The sequence below is a fragment of the Myotis brandtii genome, unplaced genomic scaffold (assembly GCF_000412655.1).
Source record: "Myotis brandtii unplaced genomic scaffold, ASM41265v1 scaffold555, whole genome shotgun sequence".
Classification (NCBI taxonomy): Eukaryota; Metazoa; Chordata; class Mammalia; order Chiroptera; family Vespertilionidae; genus Myotis; species Myotis brandtii.
The window spans coordinates 1,436,857-1,455,262 of NW_005370065.1; the positions used below are offsets into that span (position 1 = coordinate 1,436,857).

Sequence of the window (18,406 nt, forward strand, 5' to 3'; positions counted from 1 at the left end):
CCCCAGCTCCGCACTTTCCACATTTGATCATCATCATCATCTGTGATTCCTTTTCTCTCTTCCACTAGACTGTAAGCATCTCCAGGACAGGAATAGTTTCTGAGTCACCCCTGTTTCCCACTGCCTAATAAATACTTGGTGAATGTGCGAATAAAGACCATCCAGGGTGAGCTTTGCTATCTCAGGCTGAAAGGTGCTACTTCCGGTGGATTTCCAGGGGCGTGAGTTTTAGTCTTCTTCCTCTTATGGCTGTTTTTGCTGGAAGCTGATTCCGTGCCTATGGGGGTTTAAGCCAGGGGTGGCAAATACATGGTATGCGTGCCGCCACTTCCCCTTCCTGTGCCTGGCAGACATAGCTAATGGCCACAGCACGTATTCACATGGGATTCAGAGTCCTTGACACAGTTGAATGACGTTGGTGCTTTAAATGAATCCTATCTGCCTGCTTTCTCTGCTTTATGCCCTGAAGTGTAAGGTCAGGCTGCTTAAGCAATAGCTTGGACCATCAGCCAAATGAGCTAGAAAGCTTTCGGGAACTCCCAGTTTTTTTCTCTTTGGAGGTCACAGACCAGCCTTGGTTTTCCCATGGGACTGGGGCCGATCTTTTCCCATCCCACTGCTTTCTGGGCGGGTTCTTCATGTCCACATCCATACTCACTGCCAGGATGCCTCCCCGCTCCCCTGGGTTTGCAGAGGGATCTTGATTTTGACAGCAGCCAGCACCTACCCCTCATTACTTAGGGGAATCTGTACTCTTTCTAGGTTTTCCAGGAGATTGGAAGGAACCTTTGAGATCACTCAGCTAAAAGGTGGCAAAGTGACAGCCCATGCTGAATGAAGCCTATCATCACGCTCTATTTAACCCTCAGGGTGTTTGAAACAATTGTGAGTAGGTGGCCAACATTTAAAAATCTAGAATTCTGACTTCTCTTAGAAAAATTAGAAGGCCTGTGGACACTGGGCCATGGCCCGTTGGTACTCTGTAGTGGCCACAGTCCCCACTCCACTCATATTCTCATTGACACTGCCAAGCCTCTAGCCACTTACATTTGTGGCCGCTGATTTTAGTCTCCTTGTCCTTTTGCTCTACTCCCATCGTACTAACGGGGGAACCCGGCGTAACTGAGTAGGGTCAGGCTGTAAGCTGCAACCTAGAGAGGCTGCAGAAGCCACTTGACCTGTCCCAAGTCACACGGCTGATAAATGGCAGGAGTGGAACCAGCACCCCGACTTGCTCACTCCTGCCTCAGTGTTCCTCCCACTCTCCTCCATACCATCTTCTCAGGACTTGGGATGACTGGCAGACCTAGAGCAGGCTGTGTGGTGTGGCTAAAGAAAACGAACCTGGGCTTAGAGCAGTGATGGCGAAACTTTTGAGCTCGGTGTGTCAGCATTTTGAAAAACCCTAACTTAACTCTGGTTCCGTGTCACATATAGAAATTTTTTGATATTTGCAACCATAGTAAAACCAAGACTTATATTTTTGATATTTATTTTATATATTTAAATGCCATTTAACAAAGAAAAATCAACCAAAAAAATGAGTTCGTGTGTCACCTCTGACACGCGTGTCATAGGTTCGCCATCACTGGCTTAGAGTCCAACTCTACCACTTGCTAGTTGTGTAACCTTAAGTGCATCTTTTTTATAGAAACTTAGTTCCCTCCCTGTGTATAGACTGAAGATATAGTGGAGTCATACCTCACAGGATCATGGTATTCTACAGGCAGCATGGAAAGTGATAATCACATTTAGCCAAAACCACAGTCAGCTCTCTGGCAAGGAGCCATTAGAAACCAACATGCTCTCTCTCAGTAAGCTGCCCGGCACAGCTGGGTTTTCCTGAACACGAGGTGGAAGAGTTGGCCTGTGTCTAGGGACCATGCTGAAGCAAGACACTGCTCACACGCAGTGGAAGAGGGGCCCGAGGGAACTGAGACCAACCCGGGACCAGCAGAGTCCCGGGTGTCATCACCACATGCTCTCTCTGGAACAGACACATAGTGGATGGAACTGGTGCACTATTTAAATCATGTCTGTCCTTCCTTGTTTGTATGGAGTTTCATATGTGTACGTTACAGATCAGTGTAAGGCAGCTCAGCACTAATGGCACTTCACTGGCTTGCCCGGAAGATTCGGTGAAGATGATGAATGTCGAGCACTCAGCCCGGGCCTGGCACCATGAGCACACTCTGAGGTTGCTGATTCGAGAGAGGACCTAGGGGTTCCTGGTTGTCTCAGGGCTGAGGGGTGCCCTTGTCCATGTCTTTCCTGTCATCTGTGTGTGAAGTCACCGGCTGTTGGCTGACTGTGTTGACCTCCCTCTGGATAGGCTGCTATTTGTATGTCAGAGAACAGCAGAAAATCTGCAGGTTTGTATTTAAAAATAACCTTTGGGACTTGCAGGTCTTCCCAGAAGAAAATACCTGTTACCTGAGACTCTGGGCTTTGGGCCTGGGGGGCAGCTAACTGCCTGTTTTGTTGTAGTGTTCTTTCTGTGCAGGAGCAGACACTTTGCTCAGTGATTGTCTCTTAGTAGACTAACTTTTGTGAGGGTAGAGATTGTTTATCCTAGTTCCTGTTGGTTCTCTAGCTCCCAGTACAGTGCAGGGGACACAGTGGGATTCTGTAGATGACTGGTGAATCAGTCCTCGTTTGAGAGAGAGACACAAATGTGTTTGGACTAGGGCATGATTAAGGCTGTGGTTTTAAAAAAAATCATGAAAGGTTAATTCTTTAGCGTGCTATAAATTATGGATCTTCCATAGCCCATTAGGTTTTTCATGTACCAGCTTAACTGTTTTAATAAAAGTCAACAAAACTTCCAGTGGCCCTGCTGGGTTGGGCCATTGGAAGACACTAGGTTGGGCACTGTGGATACAGAAATGAGTAAGATACGGTACTGGCCCTAGTAATGCAGTGGAATGGGGAGCCGTCAGATCCAAGAGCAAGTAACTACAATAACGCAGGATAACATATATTAGAGGTTTGTGCCAATTGCTTGGGGAACACAAGAGCGGGGAGGAGATTCTTAGAGAGCAGGGATGGGGGCAGGGCATGATAGCATGTCAAGGAAGTCTTAACAGAGAAGGTGACATTGAGCTGATAGCTGAAGGACGAGCAGGAAGTTGTGCTCCTAGCCTCTCCCTAACTATGTGGAGGTCTTTAGGGCACACCTTGCCTTATTTCTAGACAGTCCAGTCAGATGACCTAAAATCAAAATACCACCCTCCCTCCGTTCTCAATTCAGCCACGTCATTCCCACGTGGAAGCGACTGATAGCCTCCTTTGAGTGACATTTTTATGTCATCTAGATTTGTTGGGAACGACACAAAGGGCTCATTTTCCCAGATAACCCAGCCTGAGTGTGGTCAGAGTCTTCATTGTGTAAAAGCAGCAGCTTCAGACATTCACTCCGAAAGCATTTGCTGAGAGCCTCCAGTTTAGTGCATCATGCTTATTGTGGGTGTGGGGGAGTTAAGGGTGTGACAAAAAAGAGAACTAAGCTATATTCCCTGCCACCGGTGTGGCTGTAATCTCTCTGGGGACACACATGTACACACGCCCCTCTGATACAACCTAGACAGTGGCAAGGGTCACAGTAATGGAATAAAGAGAAGAGAATTCCTTCTGGCACGAGGAAGGCCATTCCTTTATCTAGTTTGCACAGAAAGGGCTTAACGTAATCCTTGCTTCATGGCACATCCCCATCATTAGTTGACCATTATTTCACTGTGTATGGAGTGCTTCCTGTGTGTGCTGAGCTGTGATAGGTCCCTCTGGAAGCCTGTGATCTAGTGGGTAGATAATTAGAAAGTCTGATCTGGGTAACGATACAGGAAACATGAGGTGGTGCGGAAGCTTGCGGCTGAGGACTGAATCTTGGGAAAGGACAATTTAAGCTGAGCCCTAAGTAGGGGAAGAAAGGGAAGAGACTGTTCCCAAAGGAGACCCCAACACGTGGGAGGGTGCAGAGGGCAGCACGATGTCGGAGCTGCAAGCTGAAGCCACCATGACTGGTGGGAGCACGGTGAGGAAAGGAGGTTTGTATTTGATCCTGAGGGAAATGAGAGGTCACTGCAGGGTGTTTAGGAGGGAAGCGACATGGTCAGAGTTTGATCTATCTGGTTGTGCAAAGAATGGGTCAAGGGTGAGAGGAGTGAAGGCAGGGACATGAGATAAAATGCTGGTCAAGTGATAAATGTGATGATTTCTTTGGACCAAGGTGGTGGCCTTGGGGATGTAGACGGTTAGAAGACCAAGTGGACACAGTCTGTTGATGAGTTGGATGTGGGGGATATTGGAGAAAGGTGATGATCAGATTCCTGGTATAGGTAAGTTGATGGAAGTTGTGTCTTTTTTGTTGTTAATCCTCAGCAGAGGATATTTCCCCTTGATTTTTAGGGAAGGGAGGGGGAGAGACAGAGAGAGAGAAACATTGATATAGAGAGACACATCAATCGGTTGACTTCTGCATGCGCCCCGACCAGGATTGGGGGTTGAGCCTACAACTGAGGGATGTGCCCTTGACCAGAATTGAACCTGGGACCCTTCAGTCTGTGGGCTGCTGCTCTATCCACTGAGCCAAACCAGCTAGGGCTGGTGCCTTTTTGGATGGAGAACTCCAGAAGAGAGACAGACTTGCAGGAGAAAATGATGAGTTCAGTTTTTGACCCATTGAGTTTGAGGTGCCTAAGCGACAGTCAAGTGGAAATGTCTTACAGGTGGTTGGATTTGGGGGTCTTAAGACAGGTCCCGGCTGCAGTGTTGGGAGTCACAGAGATGGTGAGAAACGACAAACAAGTACAGAGTGAGAGAGGGACTTTGCAAGGGGAGCACCTTTAGGGGAAGACTAAAGCTTGAAGGCCCGGGAGAAAGGCCTTCCGGAGGGGGTGATGTTTATCCCAACGCAAGGGAAGGTCTGACTTTGGACGTGTGTAGAGGGGGAAGGCTATGCCGGGACCAGATCACAGAGGCTTTGATGCCAGGCTAAGGCATTTGGCGTGTCCCAGAGGGTTTAACACTGTGCTGTCTTCCTTTGTTGTGCTGGTTGCTGGCTGCTGGTGCCTGATTGTGGTCCAACTTCCTGCTTATGGCACAGGGGCATCACTCGGCACTCCACCGCATCCAGTGGCCGTGGTGGGTGTGAGGAAGGGGGAAGGTGAGGCTCCTGGGTCTGCTTGCTCACTGTCCTTTATCTTTCTGCCTTCAGAGCCTTGGAAAGCATTTCCTCTCCCAGGAGCCCCGTGAAGGACACACCGTAGATGCAGGAAGACGTCGGATGAGGACAGCCCAGCTGAAGTGAGGCGTCCAGGACAGAGCATGGCTGTAGCCCTGGAGGCCCAGGCCCGGGCGTCTCCCCCACCAGAGCTTGAAGAACTCCTGATTGTGAAACTGGAGGAGGACGCGTGGAGATCAGAGTCCAGGCCTCAGGAGAAGGACCATGACCCTGGCCCCGGCCCCGAGGCCTCCCGCCAGCGCTTCAGGCAGTTCCAGTACAGGGACGCATCGGGACCGCACGAGGCCTTCAGCCAGCTCTGGGCGCTCTGCTGTCGCTGGCTGAGGCCAGAGGTCCGCCTCAAAGAGCAGATCCTGGAGCTGCTGGTGCTGGAGCAGTTCCTGACTATCTTACCCAGGGAGGTCCAGGCCTGGGTGCAGGCGCGCCATCCTGAGAGCGGCGAGGAGGCGGTGGCCCTGGTGGAGGATTGGCACCGAGAGGCCCGGGCTGCAGGGCAACGGGTGAGGCAAATAGCCGGCCTCCCTGAAGTGGTCAGGCAGGCAGCGGGCTGTGACTGGCTTAGTAATTTCCAAAATAATAATTATTATTGTTATGGAGCAGCTGACATCTATTGAGCATGACCGTGTACCAGGAATGTTCTAAGTCAGCGGTTCTCAACCTGTGGGTCGCGACCCCTTTGGGGGTCGAACGACCCTTTCACAGGGGTCGCCTAAGACCATCGGAAAACACATATATAATTACATATTGTTTTTGTGATTAATCACTATGCTTTAATTATGTTCAATTTGTAACAATGAAATTGGGGGTCACCACAACATGAGGAACTGTATTAAAGGGTCGCGGCATTGGGAAGGTTGAGAACCACTGTTCTAAGTGCTTCCCATGTACTAGCTCATTTAATCCTGTCAACAATTTAACGAGATAGGTCCTATTATCCTAGTTTTGTCAGTGTGGAAACTGAGGCAGAGCAAAGACGGTAATTGGCTGCGTGGTAGAGGCAGGGTGTGAACTGAGACAGTCTGACTCTAAAGCCAGCATTCACAGCCACTGCTCTGAACCCTCCCCAGGCCGTGTTCACAGAATTTGTATGGTTTTATACTTAATAGAGTCTTTTCACATATTCGATTGCTTTGGATGCTGATAGCAGTAATGTAAGTATAAGAAATAGCATTATTGTCCCTGTAATTTATAGATTCAACCAAGTCCCTAAAAGTCAGGTGGTTCAGAAAGCTCGTCCCTGTGAACCACAGCCTGAACCCAGGTCCTTAGGTCCCAGGGTCATCGTTCTACCCCCTTAGACGCCTCATCAGAAACCTAGGAATGAAAACACCTCTGAGGCATGAGGCTCACATGAAATAGTGACTGACATTTATTGAACACTCCCTGTGTGCCAGACACTCTTCCAAGGCTTCTGTATATGTTGCTTATCTAGTCCACCCTGCACCCCAATAAGGTAGGTACTGTTACCATCACCATTTTTCAAATGGGTGGACAGAGACTCGGGTAAGTAACTTGCCCAAATTTACTACATTGAAAGGAAAATATTGTGGATTTAACTCATAGTCTCAGCAGTTTGCAGCCTGAGGGCTTGTTGTCATACTTGAGCTTCTTCGGGTCTTAAGAAGGGCCTGTTAATCCCTAGATCACCACTGTCCCCTAAAGAACACTTTCTGCCCTACCAAGACTGGTCTTACGGGGCTGACAATTGGGAACGTTGCCCGTCTGTGTGTAGGAACTGGAGCTGTGTGGAGAAGAGACCCGGTCCTTGAAGGCACCGCGGGAATCTCAGAGCTTTCAGCGGCAATCAGCCCAGCACTGGCCCGAGAGACCGCCCCAGAGGCAGTGGGTGAGGAATCCGGGCCCGGACCTTCCCAAGCATCTCGACTCCAAGATGGCGCCCCAGGCCTTGAAGGAGAGTGGTGAGTACTAAACTCAAGGAACGTCAAGGGAGAGGGGTGAGGGATGGGGAGGAGGGATGTATGAATTCCAGGCAAGGGGTAGAACAGTGTCTGATGGACTCACTGAGAAGTAAGGCAAGTACGTAAGCATCGCAAAAGAAGGCGAAGTTCCCAGTGATGGCTCGTCCCCTCCAGAGCCGAGTCACAGCAGCTTCAGGCTGGGGCGGGGGAGGTGGTGACCCTCGGAGTTCTGGGCTGGCATCTCCCACAAGGCACCTCACTCAGGGCAGCTTAGGAGCCAGGCTCTCTCGGAGGGAAGGAAAGGGGAGACTTGCACTGACTGGGGAGAGTCCCAGCTTGACCCGAGCACGGCTTTGGAAAGCTGGACCCAAGCGGGTGGTTCTGTGGAGACCAGAGCTTGGGTTTCAGAGACTCTTTCTTCTTCTCAGCTGTCCTCACTCCCCGAGTGCCTACTCTCCCAAAGACGGGGAGCGTTGGAGATTGGGCGGTGACAGCTGAGTCCCAGGTAAGCTGCTCTCTGTTCTCCCCTTCCTGTCACTACTGCCCCTTTGCTCCCCTTCTTTCTCTGTGGCCTCCCCTCAGCAACAGGCCACAAGGCCTGGGTGTCAGCTCTTTCCGCTTGCCCCCTGTCGCTGGGCTTCTCCTTGGTCATGCTGCTCCTTATGATGCTAGACCAGGGTGGGCAAACTTTTTGACTCGAGGGCCACAGTGGGTTCTTAAACTGGACCGGAGGGCCGGAACAAAAGCATGGATGGAGTGTTTGTGTGAACTAATATAAATTCAAAGTAAACATCATTACATAAAAGGGTACGGTCTTTTTTTTTTTTTAGTTTTATTCATTTCAAACGGGCCGGATCCGGCCCGCGGGCCGTAGTTTGCCCACGGCTGTGCTAGACTCACCCCGTATCCCTGTGCTTCCATGACCTTTTCTGGGGCCCACAGGGTTTCCTAGGCTGTTTTCGAGGGTCAGTGACATCCTTCTTTTGCCCGCCTCTCAGGAAGCCCGGGGCCCTGGCAGACGTGCTGAGAAGGAGTTTCGCAAGGAGCCCCCCGGAGACAACCGTGGGAACAGCGTGTCCCTGGGTAAGGAGCTAGTGCCCTCGGAAGAAGGTGCTGGGTCCCCAAACCCTCGGTTCCCAGAGCGTTCCGTCACTCCCTAAGTCTCGTGCCTCTGTGAAGTCAACGGATTGCAGACAGAGGAAGAAGACAAGCTTCTCGTAGCCAACACTGTGGTGGCAGGGGTGGAGCGTGGGGAGTGGAGTCGGCCGGGATGGAGGCTGGCAGGTTGGCTTCCAGGAGCCTCCCCTCTCAGGGCTCCTTCCCTTCTTTTCCCCAGTAAATTCACCACAGTGCAGGGCTGGGCCCTGCCTGCTGTCACAGAAATCCAGGCTTTTCAGCATCAAACAGGACCCAGCACGCAGGGCGGACTGAATCAAGCCCGTGAGGCTGAGGCACTCAGCCACAGTGAGGAGTGAATCTCACAGGGCTCAGGAGGCTGGAAGCCCCTGTGATCGGGGCTGGAAGCCCCTGTGATCGGGGCTGGAAGCCCCTGTGATCGAGGCTGGAAGCCCGTGTGATCGGGGCTGGAAGCCCCTGTGATCGAGGCTGGAAGCCCGTGTGATCGGCACAGACTCCTTTCTCTGTAGCCACATCTGCACGGGAAGCCAAATAGTAACGAACCGCTTCCCGTTGGGATTAGACACGTGAGGGAAGAGCAGAAGGGACAGTGATAGGTCTGACTCACTCCTGTCAGTAAGGTGAGGCACCAGAAGCTTGTTGGCTGCTCGCTTGACAGTGTGACCCCCTTTACACGTGGTATCTGGTGGAAATAACACCCAGAGGGACAAACTGGGAAATGCTGAGCTAGATAATCCTTAGGCCTCTTTCAGTTTTAAACTATTTCTAGTTTCGTTCAAATACTTATTTAATTAAAGGCTTTCTATTTGTTAGGGTTGGGAGTGGTTGGAACAGCAGTCCTTTAGCTAAGTGTTATAAAAAGTTAGGACATTTATTTTCTCACATAATTGGAAGTCCAGAGGAGGGCATGCTCCTGCCACAGTACAGAGGGCTCAGCAACATCACCTCTCTGCTCTGCACCCTCAGTCTCAGCTTCACATGAAAGCTATTGTGTGTCAGAGTCAAGAGATAGATGCCAATGACAATTGAGGCCACATATTTCCTAGTAAGACAGACAGACACACACACACACACACACACACACACACACACACACACACACGAGGGAGACAGAGTGAGAGACCTGCCCTCTCACCATCGGGTTCATTCTGATTGGGCCAGTTTAAATCACATGCCCATTTGAGGACCAATGACAGTTACTTTTGTATGATCTGTTTCATTACAACAAAGAGAGCAAATGAACAAAGCTAACAGGTCAATGACCATTTCTGGTGAAGTGATCCTGTTACCTCTACTTCCCTCTCTAACCCCCCAGACATGTGTTGGGCTCAGCCTGGGAAGTTCTCGTTAGCCTCTCGTAGGGAAATATGTTGGACAAGCACTCTGCTCAATAAATCATTTCTGTCATTTCTCTTCTTTTTATGTAGGAGTTCTAGTTTCAAAACCAAACATCATCACCCAGCAAGAGCAAGGACCAGAATTCTGGGGTCCGAGTCATATAAATTCCGGAAAAAGGTGCACTGCAGATTACAGCCTGGATAATGAGCAAATAAAACCAGCCCCAGCCCTGGTCTGGAGGGACTCTCAGGCCTGGGAAGAACAGTACCAATGGGACGCGGAGGACATGAAGGTGTCGGGCGTGCACTGGGGCTATGAGGAGACCAAGACCTTCCTGGCAATTTTGAGTGAGTCTCCTTTCTCTGAAAAGCTCCGGACTTGTCACCAGAACCGACAGGTGTATCGGGCCATTGCAGAGCGGCTGAGGGCACGAGGCTTCCTGCGGACACTGGAGCAGTGTCGCTACAGGGTCAAAAACCTCCTACGGAACTACCGGAAAGCCAAGAGCAGCCACCCACCGGGGACCTGTCCCTTCTACGAGGAGCTGGAGGCCCTGGTGAGGGCTCGGACAGCCATCAGAGCCACAGACGGCCCAGGAGTGGCTGTGGCCCTCCCCAGGCTGGGGGACAGTGATGCAGAGATGGAGGAACAAGAGGATGGGAACTGGGAGCCAGAGGAAACGGCAGAAGACTGTAATGGTGATGACCTGGCCACTGGCGAGTCCATCCAGGGGCCCAGGATTGCAAGGGGTCCGGCTCTATTCCAGAGTCGTATTGGTAAGAACATAGGCATTTAATTGGATCCAGTATCCAACCCTCCTACTAGCCAAACCGATGCTACTGGAATGAGGCACTGAGTTCCTTCAGTCATCCTCAGACTCCTACCCTCTTCTCCTGTGACCAAATCTCATTGTACAAGTTTTCTTAGCTATAGAAACAGTCCTGAGGGACTGTAAAGAGCAAACTCAGTATTTCCCAAAGTGTGTACGGGGATGATCATAAGTTGCACGAGTAAACTTTTAATTTTAATGTGTATGAACACATCAACTATGATTTCACAGACAGTAAATGTAGATAAAGATATTGAGTGAAATATTCAACAGATAGAGCAGAAATCAAGACAGTATATAGTTGAGTAATCAGTGTTTGGGAAATAGCCAAGTCACTGTAAAAGTGGGAACACGCCCAGCCGATGTGGCTCATTGACCCATGAACCAAGAGGTCACTGGTTCAATTCCCAGTCAGGACACATGCCCAGGTTGCGGGCTTGATCCCTACTAGAGGGTGTGCAGAAGGCAGCCGATTGATGTTGTTTCTCTCTCATCAGTGTTTCTATCTCTCTAGCCCTCTCTCTTCCTCTCTCTCTAAAGTCAATAAAAACATATTTTTTAAAAAGTGGGAGCACTGAAGCCTAAGAGATGAAGTGTCTTATCTCAGGATCTAAGCGAGGCAGGGGCAGAGTCAGGGTTAGAGCCCAGGACTCCAGCCTCCTTGTATGTGGTGTTCCTCCCTGGCTGCATCATGTACCTGCAGAGGAACTGAGAACAGACCACTTCCTTTTCCTTCTTCTAAGGATTCTCAGTTTCCATATTTGTTAAAAGGAAAATTCATGAAAGTAAGTAGAAGACATGTATTGAATGGTTATAGAGAGAGTCTCTTGTATCCCAATTACAGGCCTTTCCCTGAACCAATCAGCTGAAGCCAGGGGGTGGGGTCACCTGGTATAATATGGCCACCTAAGTCCTTCCCTATAGCCAAGACTCGTAGGTGTTAATAAATCTCTTAGAAGGGGTTGGGGTGGGAAGCTCTGGCACAGCCCTGAGAGGCAAGGGTATGGTTGGTGCCCAGGTACCTGGACAATTTCTGAGGGGCAGGTGACCCTGATCTCTGATGACCTAGGCAAGTCTCATTAAATCTCACAATTCTGACCTCTTCACTCCTGACAGCAGGTGTGCACTGGGGCTATGAGGAGACCAAGGCCTTCCTGACCATTCTCAGTGAGTCCCCATTCTCTGAAAAGCTTCGCACCTGTCACCAGAACAGTCAGGTGTACCGGGCCATCGCAGAGCGGCTATGTGCACAGGGCTTCCTGCGGACACTGGAGCAGTGTCGCTACAGATTTAAGAACCTCCTTCGAAGCTACCGGAAAGCCAAGAGCAGCCACCCACCAGGGACATGCCCCTTCTATGAGGAGCTGGACTCACTGGTGAGGGCACGGACGGCAGTCAGAGCCATGGGGAACATCAGAGAGGTAGCAGGTCTTCCTACGTCTGGGTGGAGCAGTACAGAGGCTGACGACCAGGAGGCCTGGGATGAGATGGCAGATGAAAATGTCATCAAACCTCCAACCCCATGTCCTAAAGCCCCACACACTGGTAAGCATGGAATAGTTGGATGCCCACAAAATCTGCAAGCATGCAGAGAGAGTGAGGGAGCCAGGCTTCTTATCTTGTCTCTGGACTAAAACAATGGAATTGAGTAGAAGGATTTGTACTTTTCTCAGATTATGTCTAGTTTAGTGTAACCCCCTAAATGAGATAAGCAGTCAGGTCTAGATTTTATTGGGATTTGGTTGAGCACTTATGGAGTTTATTCAATCTCATATGACATAGGACATACTGATTTTACTAGAAGAAGGTGTTCATTATCAAATAGTGGAATAAAGGAATTGGCCAGGGAGACTGGCTGGCTGTTTGGTTGGGGCTCATGGTTCCCTTGGTGGGGTCACCAGGTCTCAGACTCCTTCCCTCAGCTTTGCAGGTCACAAATGCATGTATGCACCAAAACTTGACCAATTTCATGTTAGCCAAATTCATAAGACACAGGATACAGATATGTAAATAGACACCAATTAATGAATGAAAAACCACATTTCTACCCATTTTTTCAGGTTTTGAGATGAGTCATGAGGATGAAGGCCAGAGTTCAGAGCAGGATATTTTTGAGGATTTGCCTGGAGTGTTATCAAAATGTCCTCCAGAAGTTGTTTGCCACCCTCACGATTGGGAGGAAGACAGTGAACATGAAAATGAAGACGAAGAGCAGGCAGGAAATCTACCACAGGAACGGTGGGAAGAATGTTCTTCTGAAGAAGACTTAGAAAAACTTATTGACCATCAAGGCCTGTACCTTGCAGAGAAATCCTACAAGTGTGACACATATGTGAAAAGCTTCAGTCGGACCTCCCACTTCATCGCTCGCCAGCAGACACACACAGGTGAGAAGCCCTACAAATGCCTCAAATGTGGGAAAAGCTTTAGTGACCGCTCCAACCTCAATACCCACCAGAGAATTCACACTGGAGAGAAGCCCTACAAATGCTTTGAATGTGGGAAAAGCTTTAGTGATCACTCCAATCTTGTCACCCACCAGAGAATTCACACAGGGGTAAAGCCCTATAAATGTGGGGCATGTTGGAAAAGCTTCAACCAGAGCTCCAACCTTCTGAAACATCAGAGAATCCACTTGGGAGGAAATCCTGACTATTGTAGTGAGCCTGGGGAAAACTTTGGCCAAAGCCCCTCCTTTAGTGCTCACTGGAGGAACTTGACAGAGGAGACAACTCCTGAACAACCTCAAAGTGCCAGTAGGAACTTAGATTCTCCTGGACCGTATAGCACCAACTCAGGGGAGAAACTTTATCGGTGTTCTGAGTGTGGAAGAACCTTCTCCAAGAGCTCTGCCCTCATTAGTCACCAAAGAATCCATACAGGAGAGAAACCATATGAATGTGCTGAATGTGGGAAAAGCTTCAGTAAGAGCTCCACCTTGGCTAACCACCAGAGAACCCACACTGGGGAGAAGCCATATAAGTGCATGGACTGTGGGAAGTGCTTCAGTGAACGCTCCAAGCTCATCACACATCAGAGAGTGCACACAGGAGAGAAGCCCTACAAATGCCTCGAGTGTGGAAAATTCTTCCGTGACCGTTCTAATCTCATTACTCACCAGAGGATTCACACGGGAGAGAAGCCTTATAAGTGCAGAGAGTGTGGGAAATGCTTTAACCAGAGCTCCAGTCTTATTATTCACCAGAGAATCCACACTGGGGAAAAACCCTACAAATGCTTGGAGTGTGGCAAAGACTTCAACAATAGCTCCCACTTCAGTGCCCACCGGAGAACCCATTCAGGAGGGAAAGCGTCGTAGAAGACAACTCCCTCCACAACAAAAGAGAGAAATGTGTATTTAAATCTCCCAAGATTTTCACATGTTTGGTAGAAAGAAACATTCCCAGTTTTTAAGCTTGGTGTATACCCAGGGAAGTTATCTTGATATAATCCAGGTAATTTGGCAGTGAATTACAAATGCTAAGGATCCAAATTTGTGATTTTTTTTCTCCTGTAAAACATCTCCACTCAGTCCTCAGGCTGTTCTTATATTTGCTGTCATTTAAGGGCTTTCTCAGTGTTTGAGCCAAACTGGAAGCTTAGGGGATTAGAGGCCAGTCACTGGTCCTGAGCAGGGATTCCAGACCTCGCTGTGCCTTCACACTCCCGTGTGTACACATCCCCCATCGGCACACGTCAGTCTCCTGCGTGGCAGTCTCTAGTTGGGGCGTATCCTCAGAGAATTTTGAGACTCTGGTGAGAGAACAGGCCACCATGAGCTCAGCAAAAAGGAGGAACAACAGTTACGTATTACTCATGTTACTAAGTCAGTGCTAATAATAGCAAAAATAGCCGGTATTTTCAAGCATTTGCTGTTCGGCAGGCTCTCTGCTAAGCACTTTATATACTTGATCTCATTTAATCCTCACAACAGCCCCAGGAAATAGGTACTAATATTCTCCCCATTTCCCAGAAAAGAAAATCGAGGCTTGGGAGACTGAAGTAACTTGCTTGGGTCACAGCTGAAAGTGGCAGAGGCGGGATCCAGCCTCTGTCTGCCCATAGCCTGAGGTGTTCCTACCACCATGGAGAACGCCCCTCATGTTGGGGCAGGTAACTCGGGCCAGGATCTCAAAGCACTTTGTAGACCACACATCCTGTTAACATTTCTCTATGAATCTAAAGGTGAAAGGTTTGGGGATGTTGATAACTGGCCCTGGGCTCTGAGTGAGGATGAGTGATTCCCAAAGCACTAGATGCGAATTTCCGTCTTTACAGTGACGGGTGAGAGCGAGAGGTGGGCTGAGACTGGGAAGCACATGTAGCCAAAGTGACGTTCCTTCTGATGAGACAGCTGTGGCCAGGGCAGGGGGTTGAAGCAGCTCCCTTTTCTCCGGGAGTCAGTCCTGCTCCTCTTCCCTTTGGGTAAATCGTTAAGCTGAACCTTGCAGAAAGCTGGGCCTCCTCACATGTTCACTCATCTCGGCGTCGCTCCCGGGCCCTTTCCCTCGTGGCCGGGCAGAAGCTTTGTTCCTCATCCAGACTCTGTTCCAGCCCCGCTTCTCCGCCGCTCTGTTCACTCCGTTCTGTTTGTCTTTACCACGGTGTGCGTGCTGATGCCTCCCAGATCTGTCTCGTGCCCTGGGCTCCCCTCTTAGGAGCCCAGTCGCCTGCTGACCAGCCCTACTTGGGCGACTCCTGGGCCCCTCCAGCTGCCATGTCCACCTGCTGCCAACTCCGGCCGCCCATTCAGCACGTGCATGTACACACACTCGGACTCACAAACATTCCCTCACACTGCCTCAGGGAGCCTTACACACTCACAGCCCAGACCCTGTCCCGCACCCACACTTCTCCCTTCTAAGGGCATTTTCCATTGGGCTGTGGTTATCCGGCTGCCGGGGAGGAGTCGGTATCTATAGTCAGAGATAGTCCCCTTACCTTAGTTTTGATCCCACTCTCCCTTTCCACATCCCTTAACATTCCCCCTCCCCAACACACCCAGTAGCAGATGCTAATCTTACTTTAAGCCCCTGCCCCAGTCCACTTGGGGGGGGGGGTTAGTGCTGCATTTAGTGGTAGGTCAGGGAAGGCTGTGCAGGAGAGGGGAGGTTCGAGCTGGGTCTTGGAGCTCCCACTTCAGCCTGTGACAGCTCCCAGCTGGTTCTATACCCACAACATCAGTATCAGCACTAACACACACACCACCATTTCCCCCTCGCTCTGATTTTAGGCAAGTCGGGAATTCCCTCCAAGTGCACATTCTCGGATTCTCGGGGAGGGGGCGGGGGTGTAAAGGTGCATTCCTCCTCACCTCGCCATTCCTTCCACCACCCGCGCTGCAGTGGAGCAACAGCCTCTCATCTCCTTCCGGTGCACCTTTCACCTGGCTCATGCCAGGAACCCTAGAAGCGGCCTGCGCCCAGGGACCCCATCCTGTGCTGCGAGCAGGAAGAGGCAGCAAGCTCCAGAGGCCCCTCCTCTCTGTGTGGTCCGTTCTCCCATTTCTCAGGGCTGAGCTGCTTCTAAGAGCCACCTGGTTAAGTCAAGAGCAGGAGATTTTGCCTAAACTCGTTGTACAAGTAGAATAGGGGTCCACACAGGCATAGCCTTTCTTACCAGGGCACTGTTAGCGATGCCTTTTGCATGTGAAGATGATGCTGATCATGTCTGCCGCTGCATAACACTCCTAAAGTCACGTTTGTTTTCGACATTTTCATTGGGGGACAATACCCCGTAATTGTGCCGCCTAGAGGGTGAGGGCCCCGGGAAGGGAGAGTCAGAAACAAGTCCATCTCTGAGGCTGGTTGGGTTCATCTGAGTCCCAGGAGGAGAGGAGCCACGGGCAAGGGCTGATGGCCGTTGTCACAGAACTCTCCTGAAAGTCCCTGGGCTCAGGGAGCCCTACTCTGTGCCGGGTGACATGTGACACAGGGGGAAAGGCCTCTTCCCCCTCCTTCCATGTAGGACACGGCTTAGCTCCAGTGTTTTGGGGAATTCATAGACCAGAGTCACTTCTGCGTATTTAGAGGCAGCGGAGACCAGCAGGAGGAAGGGCACGGTGGTGCCCCGGAGGTGGAGGTGAGCAGCTTTGAAGCCCTCCCTGCGGATTCCACCTGGTGGGGGTCAGGGCAGGAGGACGCCTTACAGACAGTACCTGAGGAAAGGGCTTGGTCATGACCACACAGGACGTCCCGACCCAACTCCACTCCTGAGGTTCCCAGAAATCGATGGCGGAGGTAAGGCCAGCCGGCTGAAGGTCCCACTAAATCCATCTGGCAGGTCCTGGGGGGAAGACAACACAGGGAAGCTGGACATTTGTGATGGACACTAGCTTCTGACTTTGGAGTGAAAATGGATTCAGTTTTGGCCACCAAGGGCTCACACTCTCCCTTTCCACATCCCTTAACATTCCCCCTCCCCAACACACCCAGTAGCAGATGCTAATCTTACTTTAAGCCCCTGCCCCAGTCCACTTCGGGGCTTCATGCTGCATTTAGTAGTAGGTCAGGGAAGGCTGTGCAGGAGAGGGGAGGTTCGAGCTGGGTCTTGGAGCTCCCACTTCAGCCTGTGACAACTCCCAGCTGGTTCTACACCCGAAACATCAGTATCAGCACTCACACACACACCACCATTTCCCCCTCGCTCTGATTTTAGTTAAGTCGGGAATTCCCTCCAAGTGCACATTCTCGGGGGTAAAGGTGCATTCCTCCTCACCTCGCCATTCCTTCCACCACCCGCGCTGCAGCGGAGCGACAGCCTCTCATCTCCTTCCGGTGCACCTTTCACCCGGCTCATGCCAGGAACCCTAGAAGCAGCCTGCGCCCAGGGACCCCATCCTGTGCTGCGAGCAGGAAGAGGCGGCAAGCTCCAGAGGCCCCTCCTCTCTGTGTGGTCCGTTCTCCCATTTCTCAGGGCTGAGCTGCTTCCTTCTAAGAGCCACCTGGTTAAGTCAAGAGCAAGAGATTTTGCCTAAACTCGTTGTACAATTAGAATAGGGGTCCACACAGGCATAGCCTTTCTTACTAGGGCACTGTTAGCGATGCCTTTTGCATGTGAAGATGATTCTGATCATGTCTGCCGCTGCACAACACTCCTAAAGTCATGTTTGTTTTCGACATTTTCATTGGGGGACAATACCCCGTAATTGTGCCGCCTAGAGGGTGAGGGCCCCGGGAAGGGAGAGTCAGAAACAAGTCCATCTCTGAGGCTGGTTGGGTTCATCTGAGTCCCAGGAGGAGAGGAGCCACGGGCAAGGGCTGATGGCCGTTGTCACAGAACTCTCCTGAAAGTCCCTGGGCTCAGGGAGCCCTACTCTGTGCCGGGTGACATGTGACACAGGGGGAAAGGCCTCTTCCCCCTCCTTCCATGTAGGACACGGCTTAGCTCCAGTGTTTTGGGGAATTCATAGACCAGAGTCACTTCTGCGTATTTAGAGGCAGCGGAGACCAGCAGGAGGAAGGGCACGGTGGTGCCCCGGAGGTGGAGGTGAGCAGCTTTGAAGCCCTCCCTGCGGATTCCACCTGGTGGGGGTCAGGGCAGGAGAAACGCCTTACAACAGTACCTGAGGAAAGGGCTTGGTCATGACCACACAGGACGTCCCCGACCCAACTCCACTCCTGAGGTTCCCAGAAATCAATGGCGGAGGTAAGGCCAGCCGGCTGAAGGTCACACTAAATCCATCTGGCAGGTCCTGTGGGGAAGACAACACAGGGAAGCTGGACATTTGTGATGGACGCTAGCTTCTGACTATGGAGTGAAAATGGATTCAGGTTTGGCCACCAAGGGCTCAGAGATTCAAGGTCCGATTCTAAACACACATCAGCTCTTGGGCTGCAATTTGTGCATCAGTCCCTGGCCTCGGTTTATGTGGCTTTGTTTTCACTTCCTTATCCCTTGTTTTCCTATGATATTAAGTACATTTCTTAAATCTTGTAATTATCA

General features: G+C 50.7%; 1 protein-coding gene across 13 annotated transcripts in view; it reads left to right on the top strand.

Annotated features, from left to right (window-relative positions):
• Nucleotides 1–13,955, top strand: part of ZSCAN20 (zinc finger and SCAN domain containing 20) — a 15,060-nt gene extending 1,105 nt beyond the window's left edge. For 3 of the 13 annotated variants that reach the window (XM_005878390.2, XM_005878382.2, XM_005878391.2), the window contains exons 2-8: nucleotides 5,213–5,739; nucleotides 6,972–7,158; nucleotides 7,587–7,663; nucleotides 8,157–8,241; nucleotides 9,723–10,409; nucleotides 11,579–12,007; nucleotides 12,523–13,955. In XM_005878390.2, coding sequence (XP_005878452.1) covers nucleotides 5,323–5,739; nucleotides 6,972–7,158; nucleotides 7,587–7,663; nucleotides 8,157–8,241; nucleotides 9,723–10,409; nucleotides 11,579–12,007; nucleotides 12,523–13,781 — 3,141 coding nt within the window. In that variant the 5' untranslated portion in view covers nucleotides 5,213–5,322 and the 3' untranslated portion in view covers nucleotides 13,782–13,955. Of the gene's footprint in view, nucleotides 1–72; nucleotides 167–762; nucleotides 886–1,533; nucleotides 2,373–4,225; nucleotides 4,335–5,212; nucleotides 5,740–6,971; nucleotides 7,159–7,586; nucleotides 7,664–8,156; nucleotides 8,242–9,722; nucleotides 10,410–11,578; nucleotides 12,008–12,522 lie in introns of those variants that run through there. The other 10 variants (XM_005878385.2, XM_005878389.2, XM_014549545.1 and 7 more) reach the window with 9 other exon arrangements.
• The last annotated feature ends 4,451 nt before the right edge of the window (nucleotides 13,956–18,406 follow it).